Consider the following 19,003-nt stretch of genomic DNA (forward strand, 5'->3'; position numbering starts at 1 on the left):
CTGGCTGTTGTGTGGAATTTATGTGGGTACCTGGCCATTCAGGAATAGAAGGAAATGAAAGAGCTGATCAACTGGCAAAAAAAAATCCCTTTCAAAAGATACTGTTGACTTGAATGTGTTTCTTGGGAAGCCTGAGTGCTTTCAAGTTAGCGAAGAAAAATTAGAGGAGCAATGGCAAAAGCTATGGAGAGAAGACGAACGTGGCAGACATTACTTTTCTCTGCAGCCATCCGTCAAAAGAAGGAGGCTACTGATTAAAACTGGTAGGAAGGATGATGTTGTCCTAACTCGTCTAAGACTGGGGCATTGCGGTCTGGCCAGCAACCTTAAGATAATAGGGAAGAATCTAAGTGGTCTGTGCCAGTGTGGAAAGTTGGAGACTCCGCAGCATGTAATGTTTGAGTGCAACAGATATAGGGATGAAAGAAAGCAGATGTTTAGGGAATTATCTGAGTTGGGGTTTTCTTCCTTCTCTTTCAAATCTTTATTTTCTTCTGACGCGGACTTTCACCTAATTGGGAAAGCGATAATTCTTTTTCTCCGGTCATCTGGACTATATCAGAAAATCTAAACTGGATGGACTAATCTAACCTGTGGAGGGCAGCATTACGCTTTCTAGTGTACAGCCTGCCGGAAAATCATTAGAAGAAGAATGTATAGGAATGATATAATATCGTTCACCGATGGATGGCAGTAATACGCCAAGATGCGTCTAAACTGCCGGAAATTGTAAAAAGAAGAAGAGGAAGACACATTTAGCTTCTCGGCGTGAGCTTAGCTTTCTACAACTGTTTCCTCGATATTAGCCAGCAAAAGATTGTGTGATTCCTAGTTCCCCGAGTTGTCAAAGTAGATGTATTTCACAACACTGTGTTTTGTCAAAGATTCGGAAATCGCCTATAGGTCACAGAATCGCGCTTTTAGGCTTGTTTTACAATTCTCTTTGCTCGCTAGCCGAGGTTAGCACGTAGGCTAACATTCACTCAGTATGAATATTGACAACGTTAGCCAGAGTGTCTCAACTGGGGCATCGTGTACTACTTCTTCAACAATGAGTAATTGTATCGCGAATGATAATGCAACAACTAACGTCAGCAGCATCCCTCCTGTCACGAGTAATGGTAACGTTTAGCGACTTTTGTTTGTGTCGTTGGTCTTGTTCTGAAAAACATTTGAGCTAAGATGGCAGGTGTATCCTCGATTATTGTTTTGCCTTTGATGGATTTTTCTGAATCATATTTGTACCTCCGTTTCTTTGCAACACTTATGATGCATTGTTTGGGCTTCGTACAACCTCAGTTACACGTTAGTGCAAAAATACTGCATACGTGGTAGCCTTGTATCTTACAATTTGCTGAACTCAGCACTAAAACAAACTTTAATTTATTTATAACATATTAAGCTGTCTCTATTTTATTACAGCTTCTGTTTCAACGGCGTTGGGGACACCTTCAGCTGACACAACAGTCTCTAACGGCGTCTATGTTCCTGGTGGTATCACTAATGGAGACGTAAAACCTGCTGTATCTACCACTCCCCTGGCAGATTTCCTCATGCAGTTGGAAGAGTACACCCCTACAGTAAGTTACTGCCTAATGTACACTGCATTGTCGGGAAGAACAGGAATAACAAAAAACAAACGGCTACAAACACCGTAAACCATGGCTATACCATGGTCTTTGTGAATACTGGATTCTGATTGGCTCTGGAAATTCCATTAGTTAACTTCTGATATAGACCAATCTTACGTCTGATTTTGGAGAAGGGTCTGGCTGCAGCCGCTACAAACCATGCTCCATACAAAACACGCCCCATCAATCCATACAATAGATTAATTCTAACCCTAACCAGTGGAATTTAAATGCTACACCTAACCCCAGGAAGCTAATTAATTAAAAAATACACATACCCCAATAAGCTACCCCTAAATCTAACCAGTGGAAGTTAAAATGCTAAACCTAACCTAAAGCTAATTAAGGCCTACCTAAACTAATCTTAGTTAACCTTTAACTAAGCAAATAGCACAAGTGGGCATGTTGTAGGGAGTGTGTTTTGTATGGGGCGTGGTTTGTATGGTACCCGCGGCTGCAGTTGGGTATTGTGATTTTGTGGGCGGCGCCATCTTGAGTGGCCGCCATTACTGCGGTGGAAGTGCGGTGTCTACTACAGCTGTATTTACCTTATAGCAAATATGTACATCCACTAGGAATGGACGGTAATACTGTATACCGGGGTGTTGAAAAATAGCCCCGGTATTGCTTCAATTATCGCTATAAGAAGATGCCATGTAATGAGTGCAGGTTTTAAAATGATGGCCTGGTTCCCTGGCATAGCGCTGGCCCTGCTGTGTGCTCCTCTCTAAAGTCAAAGTATTTAAGTGCACTGCTGGCTGTAATGCGATCCACGGTATCGTTAGTTTAAAAAACACGCTAAATCTTCCTTCTGTGTGTAGATCAGTGATGAGCAATGTTAACGCCATTTGAATAAATTAGCGAAAATTTGTTTTTTTGCCCTATTCCAGGGGTCATATCTGGATTAACTCCTCTGAGGGATTTCATCCGATCGACTTGTACTTTGGCACAGAGATGGGTGAGACATGGCTGATGAAAAGTTATGCAGGGTTTTCTCATTAGTCGAAAGGTGTTGCCGTGGCAAGCCCTCAAATTTGCATATTTTTTGAAAAAAAGGAAGTTGTTTGTAACTCAGCCATGCATTTTCCAATCTGACCAAGCGCCGAGTGGTGCGAGGACCTAATTGTATCTGCTAGGATTATTCAACATATCATTTGCTGTCATTACATGGCATTTTGAGGCCCTTAACATTTCTGAATTCGCAGGAAACTTTGCATGTACATCCAGTCTTGCAAAAATTTCTATATTTTTTGGGTCTCCAACATTGAAATTCAGAATTGCAAAAATAGCGCCCCCTAACAGTTTTCATAGTTAAAGCCCCCTTCTTTGACTTTGTCGTAGATTCATCAAATTTTCTGTGCAGGTGCGGCTTGGGGAGATCTACAAAAAAGCCTCTTGGGCCGGCACTCTATCTCCAACAGGAAATCCGCCATTTTGAATAAATATGCAAAAAAGGGGCTGTTTTTGGCCTTTTCTAGGGGTCATAACTGAACGAACTCATCCAAGAGATTTCATCCGATTGACTTGTACATTGGCACAGAGCTACATGAGACATGGCTGATGAAAAGTTATTCGGGGTTTTCTCATTAGTCGAAAGGTGTGGCCGTGGCGAGCTCTCAAATTTGCATAAGATTCTGGTAAATAGGAAGTAGTTTATAACTCAGCCTTGCATTGTCTGATTGGACTCATATTGCTCAGGTATATTGGCAGTGATGGCCTCCACTCATTCATATGGTCAGATTCTCTACAGATCAAAGCGCCACCTAGTGGTGACATGAAATGTCACGGTTTATGGTGAAAGCTACAGTTTAAAAACTATCCAAGATATCTGCTTCAAATTTGTGTCAGGATGGACTAAAGAAGTGCATTTAGCTTTGTGAAAAATAACATTGACTTTTTGTCAGAGGGCGTGGCCTCGGCAGGGTGACAAAGTCAAGAGTCGCCATTTTGTTACGCCAAAAATGTTTAAACAGTCATAACACTAGTATACATGGTCATATCTGTGACAGATTTCATGTGCTTGATAACAGTTCGGGCCAGAACACATCCATGCTGGAAATTTTGAAAAATCTTACAGCGCCACCCTCTGGCAACAGAAAGTCACTACTCCTGAATTTCACTTCGCAGAACCTACATGGTTGGGCAGATCATTCTGAAAATTCACTCAGGCTGTTCCCAAGTAGTTGGCCTTACACATATACAATGGTCAAATGTCTATGTTAAAGGGCGTGGCCATGGCAATTTTTTATTCGCTATGACAGAGGAAGTAGATTTTTCAAATGGTTATAAGACACCTAGAGCAATGAAACTTGCTAAAAAAAATCTCATTGGCATTCCAAAATGATTGATGTTCATTTTGTAGGTAGATGTGGCCTGTTGGCTCAATGGCGCCCCCTACAACATTTCAAAAATTCAGCCACCCCAGCTGGTTTAACCCAGGCTTATGAATTTCGGTGTTCATATCAGGTCATCATCAGACCTACAAAAAAGCTATTTGGTCCCATGCCGAAATCTCAACAAGAAGTCCACTAGCTTAATTGGATGAAACAGGAAGTAGAGTTCTCAGGGGCTTGTGACATAGGTAGAGCAATAAAACTTGGCAAAATCATTCTCATGAGCATGCTGAGATAATTGATGTCATGTTCAGAGGTGGGCATGGCCTATTGGCTCAATGGCGCCCCCTACAACATTTCAAAAGTTCAGCCCCCTCAGCTGGTTTGACCTAAGATTTTCGAGTAAGTGTGGGCAGTTGCGTCATGTCAGGACTTACAAAAAATCCTCTTGGCACCATATCGTAAGTCAAAGAGGAAGTTGTCCATTTTGAATTTTTTGGTAAAACGAGGCATATTTTAGGGGCTGTATTTGAACGAACTCGTCCTAGGGTGTTCATCCAAACTACTTGATCTTTGGTGTAGAGCAAGAAGAGATGTCTTAGGTCAAAAGTTATTTGGGGTTTTCTCATTAGACGAAAGGCGTGGCCATGGCGGCCCCTTAAATTGAAATGCTTCATCATGGTGCTCACTAAAAAATTTCCGTTTATTACAAGATTAGCCAAATCCTGCTGAAATTAGCACAGGCACATCCCTCAAGGTTGTTATTACTCAGATTTGAAGGTCAAGAGTCCTTACCTAAAATGGTGCGGCCATGAGAATGTTTCATTCACCATGTAACAGGAAGTAGAATTATCTAGTGCTTATATAATTAGTAACGCCATAAATCTTTGCAGAAAAATACTCAGTAGCAAAACAAGATGATTGATAGGATGAGTGTTGGGTGGGCGTGGCTTTTTGGCTCAGTGGCGTCCCCTACAATTTTTTGAAAATTCAGCCCCTGCAGCAGGTTTAACCTAGGATTTTGAAAAATCTTGAGCTTATACATCATTTTAAGTTCTACAAAAAAGCCTCTTGGACCTTTTCAAAATTCCTCATGAGGAATTCATCCAAACACCTTCATGTTAAGGATATTGTAAGAAGACATACCATAGTTGAAAATTTCATTGGAAATTTTTCATTAATAAAAGGGGCGTGGCCATGGTGAATTTTTCTTTGCCATGGAACAGGAAGTAGAATTATCCTAGGCTTAGAAAACTTGTGGAGTCTTGAAACCTGGCCCAAAAATTCACAGTGGGAAGCCCAGATGACTGCCCTTTGTGTTTTGGGTGGGCATGGACTATTGGCTCACTGGCCCCCCTACAGTATTTTTAAAAAATCATCCCACGCAGTGCATTTAACCTAGGCATTTGAAAATGCTTAAGCATATCTGTCATCACAGGACCTTTTAAGAAGCCTCTTGGACCCAAATTGTAAAACAAGAGCAAGTCTATTTTTGTCATTTTTCATGTTAAAATGTTCAAAACTCGGTCCTCTCTTAATGGAAACAAAATTAAGGCTTTGCTGCCACCTTTTGATGATATACAGTATTGCAACACAATTAAGGACAGGGTCCAAACAGCAAACAACACATTACAGTTTTCTTCTGTCTATTTATCCATGTATATAAGGTAAATTCCCAAATTGAGATGAGATATAAAAGCACTGGGTAATAAAATAAAGAAACAAACTTGTACACATCTTTGCCTCTGTATTTTATGCATCTATATCTGTTTATTTTACCCATCTATCGCCATGACAAAATATTAAAGGTCATGAAAAAGAAAGAAAGTGGGGGTAACTATAGGAATGGAAGAAATATCGTCAAAAATAAATAATTTAGAGGGAGCTACAGTCTGGATATAAAACAATTAGGTTTATTATAAAGAATTTTTACACATGATCTTTTAGACTGTGATCAAGTGTTCCATGTATGCAGAGACAATTCTGAATCCCGTGTGTCAGTCTTGTCATCATATTAATCTTTGACAGCTTCAGGCTGCTTCGAGTACAGGTCAATACATTCAGTGAAACACTAGATGGCAGCAAAGACCACATTATTGTTCCTGTGCCTGATACTGTGAATGTGCAGGCACAGGGACTTGGACAGGGTCAAAATGTTGTGAAGACATTAGAGTATCACTTACAAGTGGATTTATTTGACTGGGACTACCGTCAATTAATAAAAACATCAATGTTAGGATGAAATATGTTGTTTTGATTGGCAAATGGGATTTTTGCTTAGTCTGTTTGTCTGCTGTTTTCTCAGTGAGTTTTGGACCTAGAATGACAAAAGAGATACTGCTGGAATCTGAGGAGTGTCTGCTTTCATTTGAGGGGTCATTCGTGTCACATGCATGAAATATAAGTTACTGAAGGTGCTTGTTTTGCAGGAAAGTACTTTTTGTATCTGTCTGTTTATCCATAGATACAGGTTAAAAAAAACAAACTGAGAGGAGCTATCAAAGCATTGAAGATAATAATGAAACAAACTTGTACACATCTGTATCTCTGTATTTTCTCCTCTATCTTCCACACTGATGATTGCAACAATCTGAAAACAGTTAATGCTTTCAGCCACTCAGTCATTTTTCTCCTGTGGAGTGAGCGTGAACAAGAGGGAGAGGGAGTGAGGCTGCAAGAATGCAAAAGAGAAAGAGAGAGAGAGCAACTGAGCCAAGCAGAGCAGAAAGAGGAGCTGTGAAACTGACAATCCAGTGATTTGTTCATTTTTTGGAACTGCATTCAAAATTTTCAGGGCTCATGCCTCATGCTCATTTGGTTTTACTGCCAAAGTAACGGCAAGCTCTGGAAACGAACGAGGAGGATCCCCCTCTGTTTCTGTGAAACTGTGAGTGTTGTAAAACCCCCATACCCTGTGGGAGCAATGCGCCTTGTTGCTGGCACTTGACGATTGCCGCAAATGAAGGAGCACAAGAATGGAGCACGGGAATGTGATGTAGCGTGAAGTAACAACAAAAGGAAGCTGCATGAGAGCGCAGAGAGCATACACAGCCGCATGCTAGAGACAGCAGGATCCCAGTCCAGTCCACATTTCTACCCATTTTCTGGCAAAGTCAGGCATTAATGACGGTGAGAGGTTTTTTTAATTTGTGAAATAAAGCTTCTGCCCTTGATTGAGTCATAAACAGCAGCTCACAGGATAACACACACCTTTCATCCTCCGTGCGTAAAGGAGAGTGCCAAATACGCGAACAAGTGTGTGCCAGGGTTAATCTCACGGCTGATTTAACCTCTTATTATAAAATTATAACGCCAAACTATCATCCACTGAATTAATTTACCTCTAATTCTATATCATGTCAACAAGAAGTGAAAATGTGATCTTGATCGCTGACATTTGAACGGAACATCATTTATTAATCCTTAGGTGTTTTTGTCTACACCTCTCATCAGAGGGTTAAAATTGCTCTCGTTACAGTGGAAAAAAACTTTTAACTGAACATTTTAATCCTGCTCTGGACACAGGCTGTTCTTTGACATGAGAGCTTGTTTGGTGCAGCAGGCATCCAGAATTACGCATAGAAATAATACAGTTCATGACGCATCAAGGAATGCAAGGGGGGTTCAGATAGTATACTGACACGCAGAGGAATGACTGTAGGGGCTCATACGAGTTAAAAAGTCAGGGTTTTATTCAGCAGAAGTGCCTGGAACTCTGATCAGGCTCCAGATTATATGCTGTGAGCAATAATTCTCCGCTATGAACCGCTCTCTCTCTCTCTCTCTCTGAGAGAGAGAGAGAGAGAGATGTCAGATCAGATATCGTCAGATATCGTATAAATCATGTCAGATCAGATATTGTATAAATCTGTTGCTATTTTACAGCCTAAAAAACACAATACTTATGCATACTGAGTCATCAACACGTACAAATTCATCAGCGGTGGATGCGTCGTGTGATGATGTCAGTTCATATTTCTCTGCCTCACTACAATGATGATGATGACGGTGATTATGATGATGATCGATAAAAAAAGGTAAAAGTAGTCATTTCCAAAATTACTAGCATGACTTTATCTAAAGAAACGGGCACTGATAGCCCTCTAAACGAGAATAATGTGTCCCCTTTTCTAAATCCAGCCGTCTGTGACTTGACAAGATGAATCACAGTAAACTACAACAGACCCGAGCTGCCACGGCTCGCTTCAGAGTGCTGCAACACTTATACTTGACAGCTGACTGCATAATGTGCATGTGCGTTTTCAAACAGTGTCGTTTTCCCTGTTTACACGGAGACGGGGGTGTTTTGAAGAACTTCCACTCTGGAGCCCGTTTCCAAATTGTTCTGTTTTCAGGTGCCGAAATGCCATTCTCATTTCAGCCAAAACACTACAAAAGTCTTGCGTTTTCACCTGAAAACATTGTCTTGTACACAGGGTAAGAGATGTGTTAAAATGTTAAGTGCACCGTGGTCTGTGGCTAAACTTAGGTTCCTTAGGTGTAAATAATATTTCTGTCCTCTTGGAAATTGTGATAAACCCCACATAACATGGTTATGGTTAGTTGTTGTTTGGTTGAGTGCAGCCTCCGTCCATACAACGCGAATCAGCGACACCCACTGGCCAGGAGGTGAATCGATTCAGAGGATTTGCTGGATCGATATTGAATTTGGGGAGGAAACATTGCGATGCATCGATTAATCGATATTTTTACCCACCCCTACCCTCTTCAGCCAGTGAACACTTGTGGCGTGGACATCGAGGTGGTGACATGGTATAAGTATTTAGGTGTACACCTGGAAAATAAGTTGGACTGGTCTAAATACATAGACTTCATCTACAAAAAGGGGCAGAGCCGCCTCTTTTGCCTCAGAAGACTCCGATCAATAGACATCTGCAGTAAGATGCTGCAGATGTTTTATCAGTCTGTGGTGGCAAGTGTTCTGTTGTATGCTGCAGTCTGCTGGGGAGGCAGTGTAAAACACAAGGGTGCAAGGCGTCTGAACAAACTGGTTAAAAAAGCTGGCTCTGTGGTCGGAATCAGATTGAACTCATTGGAGGATGAGGTGGAGAGACACGCACTGAGCAAGGTGGAGGCCATTCTGAGAAACATGGATCATCCACTTCATATCTCCCTCAATGAGCAAAGAAACAACGGTGGTGGACTGCTCCTATCCCTGCGCTGCAGGACAGAAGGATTTAGAAAATCTTTCATACCATCAGCAATTAGACTGTATAATTCTAAAGTAAACAGATGAGACTCCCAGATGATTGATTGCTGCCTCGTATTCCTTTAATAGTCCGTTGTTGTGATGACGAATCTTGATGTGACTTATAAGATTCGTTGTATTGAAAGTTGTGGTCTTTTTTCCTCTTCTCAAAATCTTTGCAGAGCATTTTTTGCAGACTGCCATCGTGTTATCCTCCTCTGAAACGCTGAAAAACATCCAAACTGGTGATGCCACGATGAATCGTTCACAAGCTTGTTGCAGCTGTGCGGGCAGAGCTGGTCTTCTTCTCTGTGTTTAACAGTGGAAGACGCACTGCCACCTAATGTTTCAGAATGTGAAGTGTCGAAAAGAAGCAAACGAGCGCCATTATTATTGGTTGATTTTATCGGTTAAAATTTAATTATCGGGGAAAAAAAAATATGTAAAAAAATATGCAATATCGGCCGATAATTTGTCGGTACTGATAATTATTGTGCATCCCTACTTGAAAGCATCAAAGCGTTCATTAATGCCCCTTTGGATGGACTCAGAAATTTCTTTACAGGGTTTGACCAGCTCGGTGAAGGAAATGCCTGGACAGCTCCTATCAGTGCTAGCATTAGCTTCAATGGCTTGACCTTTGGTAATTATGATTTTGCTGGAGACACTTGGTTTCTGCATTGTCAAGTTACATAATATGCACATTGCAAACGGAGATAGCAGACCTGAGCAAGTGGCCTGTGATTGAATATAGCATGGAAAAAAAACATACTGCAGTCACAGATTGGAGCACCAGCTACACACATCTGCCTCATTTGCAGAAGTTTATTAATCAATTGCAAACATTCAAACCAGTGGTTAAAGGTTGTTCATTTGGCCTATCACAAAATGAGAAAACGTAATAATATTCCTCATATGCCTTTAGCATTTTTATTGAAGGTTTGTGGTTTTGATTAATTAGTGGGGATGCTGAGTAAGCATCCACACTATTGATATCCACGTCGGCCATTTTGACTATATTATTATTAAACTTCCTCCGCGCCGGCTATCTACTCCTTCATACTTCGTTGTATCGACACCGTTTAAACTTTAAAAAATCCCGTTTCTCTGCCATTCGTGTGCTTTTCTCATTTCTAACTTTTATGATTTTTAAAATGTTTAACTTTGTTTAACAATGTTAAACAGATGGCAAAATTTTCACAAATCTGCACTTTTTTCCACTACTCATAACTTTGGCACTCCTTGGGCTATTTTCACTATTTTACTATCATACTCTTCAGCTTCTTGTGCAGAGTTTTGCAAGCTATAATACTATTTTATATTAGTTATACTTTTTCAACTATTATGCTTTTTGCTGATCAAACTTTATCAAGATTTTGGCTCTCTCAGACGTTTTAGAGTGGGACTTAGAGTGATGACATCACCGCTAGAGTGAGAATAGACTCTTAAGAACTAGAGGCAACCCTTCGGAACAAACTGCACTCCTGAGAAAAATATTGGCTCCAGAGAAATAATTTTAACAGCAAAACGTAGCTACACTTCCATCTGCAGTAATACAATTTTGGACACAGATCCCCGACTGGTAGCTTTCAGAACCCTATTTTTTAACTAACAATTGAAGCATGATTTTTTGCTTCCCACACATAAAAAAACATATCACCGTATTCGTGAACTTCTGCTCATTCTCACGTAACCTTTGGTTTTCTGCTAGCTTTCACAACAACAGCTTAAATTGACTTTGTTTGAGTGCATGTACTGGCCACTTAACTCAGTTTTCTGAGCAGTTTTAACAGAAACTTTCACAGGTGTTTTTAATTTGCTTTGATCTCAGCTGTTAATTAACAATGATGTCATGCAGGCTTTGATCACCATAGCAACCTTGGAGCCCTACACAGACACATAGATTAACTCCCCTTAACTATCACATACCTGTAGCTCCACATAGCTCCCATAGTTGCTCCTTTTCACCATTTTTGATGCCATTTCTCACCCATCACCCACTTTTCACCCAGTTAAGCTACCTTTTGCCATTGAATACCACCTTTTTCTACTTTTGAACCCATTTCATTTTAAAGGCTACTTTGAGCTATTCTTATGCTATTTTCAGCTATTTTAGGCTACTTTGAGCTATTGTTATGCTATTTTCAGCTATTTTAAGCTACTTTGAGCTATTCTTATGCTACTTTCAGATATTTTTAGGCTACTTTCAGCTTGTCTTATGCTATTTTCTGATATTTTTAGGATACTTTGAGCTATTCTTATGCTATTTTCAGCTATTTTTAGGCTACTCTGAGCTATTCTTGGGCTTCTTTGAGCTATCCTTATGCTACTTTAGGTGAATTTCGGTTACTTTCAGGTATTCTTATGCTGTTTTTTAGCTATATTAGGCTACTCTGAGTGATTCTTTTGTTTCTTTAAGCTATTCTTGGACTACTTTGAACTATTGTTATGCTACTTTAAGTGAATTGTAGGCTTCTTAGAGCACCTTCAGTCTGCTGTCAGCTATTTACAGGCTACTTTTAGCTAATTTTATGCTACTTTCAGCTATTTTAGGCTACTTTGAGCGATTTTTTTGCTACTTTGAGCTATTCTTAGACTACTTTGAGCTATTCTTATGCTACTTTCAGCTATGTTTTAATCTACTTAGAGCAATTTTAAGCTTCTGTTAGCTATCTTCAGGCTACTTTTAGCTATTTTTATGCTGTTTTCATCTATTTTTTAGGCTACTTTGAGCTTGTCTTATGCTATTTTCAGCTATTTTAGCCTACTTTGATCTATTCGTATGCTACTTTGAGATATTTTAAGCTACTTTGAACTAATCTTATGCTATTTTCATCTATTTTTATGCTACTTTCAGCTATTTTTTGGCTACTTTGAGATATTCTTATGCTACTTTCAGCTATTTTCATGCTATTTTCAGCTATTTTTATGCTACTTTCAGCTATTTTGAAATATTTTAGTCTACTTTCAGCTACATTTTTCCCTTTTTTAGCCATTGAATGTCATTTTCCCTTAACTATCACACACATGTAGCTCCACATAGCTCCAATAGCTGCTCCTTTTCACCATTTTTGATGCCATTTCTCACCCATTGAAGCTACCTTTTGCAATTAAATACCACTTGCTTCCTCTTTTTTGCCCATTTTTGCCACTTTATCCCATTTTTGACACTTTTCACCCAGTTAAGCTACCTTTTGCCATTAAATACCACCTTTTGCTACTTTTGAACCCATTTCATTTTAAAGCCTACTTTGAGCTATTCTTATGCTACTTTCAGATATTTTTGGGCTACTTTAGGTATTCTTATGCTATTGTCAGCTATTTTAGGCTACTCTGAGTCATTCTTTTGCTTCTTTCCGCTATTCTTAGACTACTTTGAGTTATTCTTATGCTACTTTATGTTATTTGTAGGCTTCTTAGATCGCTTTTAGTCTACTGTCAGCTATTTACAGGCTACTTTTAGCTATTTTATGCTACTTTCAGCTATTTTAGGCTACTTTGAGCGATTCTTTTGCTACTTTGAGCTATTCTTATGCTACTTTCAGCTATATTTAAGCTACTTAGAGCAATTTTAAGCTTCTGTTAGCTATTTTTAGGCACTTTTCAGGTATTCTTATGCTATTTTCAGTTATTTTAGCCTACTTTGAGCTATTCTTATGCTACTTTGAGCTATTTTATGCTACTTTAAGCTTTTTTTTTTGCTATTTTCAGCTATTTTTAGGCTACTCTCAGCTATTTCTGGGCTAATTTCACCTTTTTAGACTACTTTCAGCTATTTTTATGCTATTTTCACCAATTTTATGGTATGTTCAGCTAACTGTTTGCTATTTTCAGCTATTTTTAGGCTACTTTCAGCTCTTTACAAGCTATTTTTACTTTTTTAGGCTACTTTCAGCAATTATATGCTATTTTAACTATTTAATGCTGTTTAGCTATTTTGTGTTTTTTTTCTGGAATTTTCTATGCCATTTTGAGCAAATTTTCTGCTTTTTCAGCAATTTTTTAGCAGTTCTTCCACAATTCAGCTCTTAGCATCCCCATGCAATTTCAGCTGAAATTGAAATTTTTATCGAGTTACAGTAATGAAAACACCCTTTTATGTTGTTGTCCCCCCCCACCCCCCCACCCCCCCCAGATTCCTGATGCAGTTACTGGGTACTACCTCAATCGTGCTGGCTTTGAGGCTTCTGATCCAAGGATGTAAGTACTACTAAGTGCTTCAGGCATTTTACACCTGATATCATTTGTCTATCCTGGGTGATCTGATCACAGGGGGTCACTGGAAACACACTGGTAAACGCATGAACTGGCCAAATGAAAACAGCTGTGTGTTAAGCTTTCCACATATGATCAGATCACCTTGAACGTGTTGATATTAGCTTACACTCAAGCATCAGTATATATTGGTCTTCCTGATCCCCCATGGAACTCTACGACAAAAATAAATCACAGTGAAGTTTGTTGATGTAAAATTTAAAGTCTGTAATAGTTCTAGAACTGATTTTCTTTAAGTGCTATGTTGAATAACTTTTACACATGCATCCACAAACACAAATATATTATGATAGTTTTTTTTTAAACAATTTATTTATCTATTTTTATTTATTATTATTATTGTTATTTTGTATTATTATTAATATTATTATTATTATGTATTATTTGTTTTATGCATATAGGTATGTTCCAAGTATCTGACTGAAATTTATAATATAAAGTTGTTCCAACCACTGTTCAGTATGACCAGGAGGTCAAGGCATTATAATTATTTATTAATTATTATTATTACTATTATTATTATTTTGGTTGTTATTATTGTTACCACCACCACCACCATTACTGTTGTATCTTTTGTTTGTTTGTTTGTTTTTGTTTAAATTGCTATTATTTTTATCATTGTTGTGGCCGTTACTACTATGGTTAATGATATTATTGGTATTATATTCTCTTTTAGTAGTATTATTATAACTATTAAGATATATTACTGCTCTCTCTATTATTACTCATCCATAAATTTTGGTAATTTTGATGATGTCTATTATGCAATACTGTGCCTATCCCTCTCTCTGTCTCACACACACACACACACACACATAAATACTATTATTTGCTTTACCACAACCACATATAACATGTACATTTATCTTTCTTTCCTTCTCCTTATACTCTCTTCTATTTCCTCTGACAACTTTTTGGATACAGCCCCCCAACCCTTGAAAATTGTTAATCATAAGCTAGTTCTATGATTATTATGATAACAGCTATGAAGAGCATTATTATTATTATTACTACTATCACTGTAATTCTTCTTCTTCTCCTTCTTATCACCACAATTATCATTATTATTATTATTATTACTATTATTATTATTATTATTATTATTAAGCGGTGGCAGTAGTTGTAGATCACATTGTCTCCCTGGCAGTAAGCCCCTAATAATGCTTTCTTTTAGAGGGATGTCATGGAAAAGAGCAAGTCCAAATTAACTCACAAGGGCAATAGTAAAATATAAACTAAACAATTTTGACAGGCTGATCCATGCTTGGGTGGACAGGCTCCCTCCGCAGGGTCTGGGGGCTGTCCCTCAATGTTGGCTTGTCCCCAAGCCCAATTCAAGCCCTTTTTAAGAGGAAAAGAATTCACATGATTGGCCATGGCTCTTTCTGATGAATAGGTTCCCTCCTCAGGGTCTGGGGGCTGTTTGTCAAGAGACAAGGTCCAATCTCTTATGGTTTTTGGCATATTAAACAACCCTCAGGGCAAAAAACTATCTCTTGAGGTATAGCTGAAAAACTTGTTTTACTAACTTGCTTGAATAACTGCACTACCAAAATCTGATGAACCCTAGTGGTGCCTGAACTGAGTCTGGCTGCCTTAGGAGACGGTATGGTCTGCACTCCTCTTTAGAACTGACTTTGGACATTATGTAACAATTAAGTTATTAGTTAATTTATTTGTCTCCTTAGTGGTATCGTGATTGCTACTGTATCTACCTTGGAGGCTTTAATAGATAGGGCATGAAGGCCTTGCTCTCGGCATTAGTTTGGTTTAATTCTATCTGTTTATTTTGCGGCCTGACTATCTGCAACTTTTTTTTTTTTGGGTCAAGCTTGGGGCTCAGTGGAAATCACATACACACACACATACACACACCCTCACACACACCCTCACACAATTAAATAACTTACACCAACTGGTCAACTAGTCTGTAAAATCAACTGGCCTGTCTACTTCGTCTGTACTTTTTCATGGTTTGTCTATCATGTGTACTTGTTTGTTACACAAAGTTTTTGGTGTTGCAATGAAAAGAAAGGAAAAAAATGTGCTATGTTGAAATTATTATTTTCTTTTTTCTGTAGAATCCGTCTGATTTCTCTTGCCTCTCAGAAGTTTATCTCAGACATTGCCAATGATGCGCTCCAATACTGTAAAATGAAGGGCACTGCCTCTGGAAGCTCCAGGAGTAAGACAAAGGTTAGCATTTTTGATGTGCTTTAACTGGATTACCATTAAATGTGGCTTTGTGAATTTGTGTAATTTGCAAAAAAATCATGACGATAATAGTCATCATTTGACTTTGACTTTAATAGTATTCTATTTTATATCTTTTCTGTGTATAGGATAAGAAGTATACACTGACTATGGAAGACCTGGCTCCTGCCCTCTCAGAATATGGTGTCAATGTCAAGAAACCTTATTACTTTACATAAAAATGTAACTACTAATTTTTATTTTCTTTTGACTTTTGCTAGAATTATTACACTGCTGACCTTCTAGTCTGTTGGCACCTTTTGGTTGAAGTTTTTTTTGTTTATTATAATGCTTTAGTACCGCTTTGATGAATCTTTGTAGTAAATTTGGAATCATTTTTTGTGGAGTCATCTTGCATTGTATTGAACTGTAAATTTAAGTTTTATGAAAATAAAACTCTAGCCAAAAATATTGATATCTGTGATTTATATCATTGAAATAAAATTTCCAAGTGCCTTGTGTATACTACGGTGGCCGAGAAAGGTCATAACAATTGCAAATGCCACAACAAATGCAAACGCCACAACACAACAACATTAAGCCAGAACACAACATAAAGCCACAACAAAATTGCAAAATGCCACAAAAAATACAACGCCACAACACAACAACTTAAAGCAACAACGGAAGTGACCAATGACAATGGAAGTGACAGGGACTCTGACTGTATAATTGGTCGGGGTTACTGGGGACTCCTGTTGCTGATAGACCAAGTGACTTAGGCGGAAAGTTGCAGAAGTTTTGAATGAACAAAGTTGGAAAAGTAAGTAAAAGTCAGCTATTGTTTTGTAGCCGTAATCAATGTCACTTTCTGACTGTCATAAATCATCAATATTGTACTTTTCAAAGTATTTGGAGTTTTTTTTTTCTGCCTGTCAATGTCAGGTTTGCTGCAGACCTAAATATGCTATGCTAACTAACTGTCATGGGTAATATTAAAGCTGCGTGAGAGGGTCAGTGACAGTTTAATTACTAGTTATTTGACATCAGATTTAAGCCTTAATTTATGCTTCACTTTGTCACTAGAATATGTTTTGTCCATTTTGTGGAGTGACCCTTCGAACTGTTGTGTCCTCCTGTGGCTCATGTGGAAGAAATGTTTGGTTTTTAAGGGAGTCTTCATGATGAAGGTACATTTTGTTCTAAGTTGTATTCTTCTCAAAGATCATCATAGATATAATAACTGTTTGGGTTTTACTTTGCAGTTCGGTTTGTACTAACAATTTAGATGTGATTAAGTCTTAAAAATGTTGTATCTTCTCTATACATTACAGATTCAAGAAAACGGCATAGTTTTGTACAGAAAACTAAAATATAAACCTTTAATTTTTGAAGAATGCCTTAGTTTGATCTATCACGAATTACCATGTCACGGCACATGTCAATTAATCCAATTAATACATACAAGTGGTATGGAGAAATTTTGTTTTTTATTTTGATTCCTCTTTAAGTCTAGACTTTGGTCACTATGAGCTTCCATTTTTGAAGAAAACTGCTTACTTTTTCATGTGATCCGTAAGCGTGTACTTAGATTTGTAAGCGTAAAGGCTGGGTCTGTTGCCCTGAGCGCAGGCTCACAGGCAAGGCTGCCTTTCTCATCACACAGGAGATGGTGGTTAAGACTTAGTAATGGCTCTGTATAACATCAATGTGAAAGGAGAAATATTACTGTATTACACTGCTATTGTTATTATTCATATTTTCATTGAAAGAGTGAATAAAATAATGACTTCCTTATCTCCAAAATTGTATCACAGCAGTGGTTGAATTGCCATCTCTACAAAACAGAGGTTCATTGTGTTGTATTTAACAGAAATCCCCATTATAATGCTGTATGAGCCGGGTGATGTTAGCAATAAGATCGATGTAGTGGTCTGTAACATTTATATTTATATAAATAACAGGGGAAGAGAAAGATTGTCAGTTTTGCATGGAGCTAAATTGCATCGACTAATGTTGACATTTAAATCACATTACTCCGCCCATGGTGGATGTTGATCAAGTGACTAGGAGGCAGAATTGCGGCCTATCAATCATGTAGACCAGGATTCAATTCTTGCAATGTTCTAAAAATTTATTTCTTACTACCGGTTTGTTTTGTGCTGGTAACTCTATACACTGCACGTGAATTCAATCACTCAGGCCAGGAAATATACGCAGTGTTTGTTATGCTGGATGCTTTCAGTGAATCGGCATCCAGCCAGAATCCGCGCTTGCGCGGGCGAGAGTAGATGACAGGTAGAGGGAGTCTTCACCAGTGGACAAAGAGTCATCATGCTGGCGACGTTTGTGCTGCAGGTGCAGGATCAGCACCACATTGGGCAGAGCAAGGTTACTCTGAGCTCTCTAATTTCAGAGTTTTTCTGGTAGCCACAGCAGAACTTTAGCTATCGATTATGTTTTTATTTTGGGATTCCTTTGCTCACGGGACTGCAGAGCAATTTTCTATTTTAATGGCAGCTGACGGAACTATCGTAATGATGTCAGAGCAAATAATCAAAATATTAAAATGACTGTTTAGTGCGAACTGTAATGGACTGAAATGAATATTTCTTTAGGTTGGTCATTTTGATCACACATTGAAACAAATTTTCAAGTCCTATATGTTTCCTGGCCAGGTAATAAAAAAAAAAAAAAATTTCAGAACATTGCAAGAATCGAACCTTGGGCTACGTGATTGATAATCCACGATTCTGTCACACAGCCACTTAATCAACACATACACCATGGGCGGAGTGAAGTCATTTAATTGTCAACATTGGTCGGTGCCATTCAGCTCTGTGCCAGACCGACAATCTTTCTCTTCCCCTGTTATTTATATAAATATAAATGTGATTACAAATCGTGTGCAGTACAAGTGCTGGAAAAGTCACGTGTGTATGACAGCCCATTGAGAGGCAGATTCTGAACCAAAATGAACTAAGTCCACAATTACAAATTGGTCTACATATTTGCAGATCAGTGCACACATTTGTGGATCTTTGTACAACTTTGCAAATCTTTGCACACATTTGCAACTCTTTACACGGATTTGCAGATCTGTACACAAATTTGTGGATTTGTGTACCCATTTGCAGATCTGTACATGCATTTGTGGATTTGTGCGCAGATCTTTGTACGCATTTGCAAATACTTTTGCAACAATAATAGCTCCATATATAATGACTATCATTTTTTTAGTTTGATACTTTGCATTGTTTTTCATATTTCTGTTACAACTTAGAGCATTGTATATAAATAAATGCAATGCGTTGTTTAGTCCTTAATTTGGTATCTGAATTTCTACCCCTCAGGTCCAGAGG

At 38.4% G+C, this 19,003-nt stretch overlaps 1 protein-coding gene across 1 annotated transcript; it reads left to right on the top strand.

The window, feature by feature from the left end:
* The first annotated feature begins 717 nt into the window (after nucleotides 1-717).
* Nucleotides 718-16,112, top strand: taf10 (TAF10 RNA polymerase II, TATA box binding protein (TBP)-associated factor). The gene is made up of 5 exons (XM_041799431.1): nucleotides 718-1,121; nucleotides 1,423-1,580; nucleotides 13,309-13,373; nucleotides 15,530-15,644; nucleotides 15,791-16,112. The coding sequence occupies exons 1-5, from the start codon at nucleotides 989-991 to the stop codon at nucleotides 15,878-15,880; spliced, it is 561 nt and encodes a 186-aa protein (XP_041655365.1). The 5' UTR covers nucleotides 718-988; the 3' UTR covers nucleotides 15,881-16,112.
* The last annotated feature ends 2,891 nt before the right edge of the window (nucleotides 16,113-19,003 follow it).

The sequence above is a fragment of the Cheilinus undulatus genome, linkage group 11 (assembly GCF_018320785.1).
Source record: "Cheilinus undulatus linkage group 11, ASM1832078v1, whole genome shotgun sequence".
Lineage (NCBI taxonomy): Eukaryota > Metazoa > Chordata > Actinopteri > Labriformes > Labridae > Cheilinus > Cheilinus undulatus.